Source organism: Pygoscelis adeliae, unplaced genomic scaffold, assembly GCF_000699105.1.
Source record: "Pygoscelis adeliae isolate BGI_AS28 unplaced genomic scaffold, ASM69910v1 Scaffold390, whole genome shotgun sequence".
NCBI classification, from domain to species: Eukaryota; Metazoa; Chordata; class Aves; order Sphenisciformes; family Spheniscidae; genus Pygoscelis; species Pygoscelis adeliae.
The window spans coordinates 461,171-464,849 of NW_008823921.1; the positions used below are offsets into that span (position 1 = coordinate 461,171).

General features: G+C 43.8%; 1 protein-coding gene across 4 annotated transcripts in view; it reads right to left on the minus strand.

Annotated features, from left to right (window-relative positions):
• The window catches only part of ARL2BP (ADP-ribosylation factor-like 2 binding protein), a 7,583-nt gene extending 4,467 nt beyond the window's left edge, over positions 1–3,116 (minus strand). For all 4 annotated transcript variants that reach the window (XM_009319817.1, XM_009319794.1, XM_009319802.1 and 1 more), the window contains exons 1-2: positions 3,007–3,116; positions 713–774 (exon numbers count right to left, since the gene is read on the minus strand). In XM_009319817.1, the coding sequence (XP_009318092.1) occupies positions 713–774; positions 3,007–3,044 (100 nt within the window). In that variant the 5' untranslated portion in view covers positions 3,045–3,116. The remainder of the gene's footprint in view (positions 1–712; positions 775–3,006) is intronic.
• Positions 3,117–3,679: the final 563 nt, after the last annotated feature.

Consider the following 3,679-nt stretch of genomic DNA (forward strand, 5'->3'; position numbering starts at 1 on the left):
AGGTCCTGCCACGTTACCACTGGATGCATGCGTGCAAGCTACGTGCCACAAAATCAACTCAGAAGGATAGTCTCAAAAAGTGAAAAGTGGCAAGACATGGTGACACCCATCTCCAGTTACGCAATGCTGCCGCAGACAGAGGAAATAAAGCGTTCTTTGTGCTCAGCAGAGACGGGACAAGGAACAACATGCTTAAACTGCAGCACAGGCACTTCATATTACAGATTATGAAAGGCTGCCTGCAGCAGCAACAGCTAGGCACTACAGCAAATTGCCTGGACAAACCATAGCAGCTTCTAAGAACAATCCTGACAAACGCGTTAGGAGAGGTTTAGGCAGAGCCTTCCCTTCCCCAGCTACCTCTCACAGTCTCTTCCATCCCCTTTATAAAAGGGTATGAAAATTCCAGAAAGCTTTGACTTCTACGTGAGATTTACAGGTGCCTCTACTGTTTATTTAGGAAGGAGCATGTTGCAGTGGTGCAGAGAATAATTTTCAAGACTCGTGAGCACACTGTTGTGCAAGCGGCACACAAAAGATGTTTGTGTATATTTTTACTACACTACCAGGTTAGGGGCCACGGGAACAAAGGCAGGAAAGCTTCCATGAAGCAGGCAGGGGCTATTTTGGCTCTGTATGTCTGCTAACAGAACAGCAGCCTGCAATATGTTTAGCACTCATCTTGCTGTCTATAGCTACTTGCAGAGCTTACCCATTATAATATCCTCCAGATACCCAACAACTGCATCAAACTCTGCGTCAGAAGGGGAGGAGCTGAAAGCAAAGGAAAACGGTACCACGTGAATTTATGTTTCAGCCACAGCAGAAATAACAAAATTAAAAAGTGTTAACAAAAGCCTAAGCACAAATAAGCCCAGTAATTACAAGATAAGTGAATAATTTCCTAGTTTCAACCTACAAAATAATCCACGACGCTGACGATAGGACTGCTTCATGGGGATTCTCATCAGGCCTTTACTGTATTTCCCCCCCCAGTAAGGTGCCTAATTGAAAAAAAAAAAAATGTTGTTTTACTGGCATTACTATCAAGGTAATTCCAGTCCTGGTGCAGAAGGATGTAAAGAGTGTAATTCGAACAGCAAATCAAGCATTTTCCAACCCACAAATCCCAGCTGCTACCACAAGCTTCCCTTCTGCTCTCTTCCCTGCGTAACTCTACATGGCGATCGTAGAACTCCAGACACTCTAGAGAATATTTTGAAATACTTGGTCTTGTGGATCCACTTAAACTCAACGTATACACAATATTATACAACTGAAGAAACTTAAATATTTTTCTTATGCAAGAAACATCCCTGCATGCTACAAATAAATGGCATAATCTCCTAAGGCCATTCGATCATGAGCAAATATTAAACACCATTATGGATCTGAAGTCATCCAGGGAAGAAACCTTTGGTACCAGCATTTCAGGACTCTGGATCCCTCTGCTAAATCTATTATTGTGCAGCTTGTTCAGACACATTAGAAAATCCACAGGATCCCCTTGGCCTTGGCATTCAGAGCTTGTCTTTAGCAGGGGATGAACTCTTCCTATATTCTCCAGGAGATGAAAGACAGGCTTTTCTCACACATGAGGGACACAAGCCTCATAGGACATTTGTCTTTAAGAAAATAAAGTTAGCTTTGATCACCAAAAGCACCATTTAAATTAAATTAAAATTAAATGTCTCTCTATTTCTCTCTCACTAGTAAACAGAGCAGAACCCTCTTTCAGACTAAGTTTTAAAAAACTCATTAAAGTTATTTTGCTGCTGAACAGTAGTCCAGTGAAATTAATCCAACAACAGTTTAATGGACAGTTTAACTATAATGAGCCATAGGGCTCATTCTGACCAGGAAAAATGAAGAGATATTTGATTTAAAAAGGCGCCCAATCACCAAGTGATGTTCTAGCAACATTTCTGATCTGTTAAGCCTTGGGAGACGAGCAAAGCCAAGCCAAGGGACTGGAAAAGCGCGCTCTTTCACCAGAGGGCAGGACACCACAAGGAGAGGAGCTGCACAGCACAGTCGAAGCATTACCTACCCTGAGCATCACACTCAGGCAATAGGGCTCATCGCTCTCCATTTACATGCAAAGACAGGAGACTTTGCTATGGGTAACTTCCACTCCTTTTTTTCCCCTCCAAAACAGTGCTATTATTGGTTTTATAGCTTATTCTAACAGCAACAGAAAATTTGAAGTATTTATTTAAACCCCAGTTTAAGCTTGTGAGACAAATCATGGAATTTCAACTGTTCCAAAATAGCAGTGATTCCATCTCACTATACACCACACCCGCATCCGCACACCTGAAGAAACACGCGCTCACAAATCTTGTGGTTTAAGCCTTTGTCGCCTCACCACGTCTAGTCTAGGCCAGCACAACCCGTGCTGCTGAAGAAGCCCAGGCACACGGCCATTTGTGATGGTCTGTAGACTGAAAGAACTAAATCTATGAACTAGAGCGACAGCGGCACAGGCACACGTCCCCTTCTGCCACAAGCTTTAGGAGAAGAGTATGCCAGACAGATGTGGAACGGAACAGCGTCCTAGCATCTACCAGTGTAAAATTTGATTCAGGCCACCTGTAAGAGGTCTCACGTGTCTAGAAGGAGCGCATTCAAACACAGAGGAATAGTCTCCTCTTAGAATCCGCGATATAAGACAACATATGCTCTTGAAAAGGAGAAATTTTGAACTTAAAACAAACACACAAAAAAAATTTTCAGCCTTACAGTGCTTATTTTGATCTCAGCCAGGGCTACCTGGCGCTACACTCATTGCAGTTATATTCAGTTTGACTTCACCTAAACTCTGAACTGATGTTATTCCCTCCTGGAGCTTTGTGTTCTGTGCCCTTGTTCTCCTAAGAGACAGAATCTGCTAATCAGTGTGGTGTAAATTCATTCCTGTAATTATATTCCTATTAAAATATTTTAACTAGGAAATCGTTAACTAACTAACTGTTGAAAATCTGACACAGAATGTGATGTACTCACACAGCTACACCGAAGTTTTCTTCATCAGAAGTCTCCATTGTTACTGCATAACCAGACTGGAGGAGAGGCAATCTGCTATATTGCTGCTGTTAGTGTTATTTCTTCTTTTCGGACAAAGTGCTAAGGAATAACGTGTGACTTAGCATTAATGCAAATTCAATCATTAAATTACCATACACTTCTCAAACAGCAAATCAGGAGAGAACCTTTCAATTTTTTAATGTAGGAGTTCTTCCAAAGTTACTGCTACTTCTTCTCTATAATAACCCAAATTCTCTAGGAACTTTCTCCGCCTACTCAGAGAACAGGCTCAAAATTGCTCACACTTGCAGTTAATCTCTGTAAGGGGGTTTCAGTTGGCCTTTACATCTTTTCTCCTGGAGCATCTACGACTGACTATTATAAGGACACAAGAAGATGAAGATGCCACCCCAGTCCAGCGTGTCCCGGAGAGCTCACGGGCCAGGCGTTGGATAGCGATCCCACGGGCCGGGCCAGGGACTCTGGCCAGCGCTGGTCTGTGCCCCGGCCAGGCCCTCGGCCCCGGGGCTCTGAGCGGTTACTGACCCCCTCACACAGGACAAGGCACGCAGCACCCCAGGGCCCCTGAAGATGGGCCAGCTGGCTTCTGGGTGCGCGCTGGGGACACCCTGCTCCCGCCACCCTTGCTGGG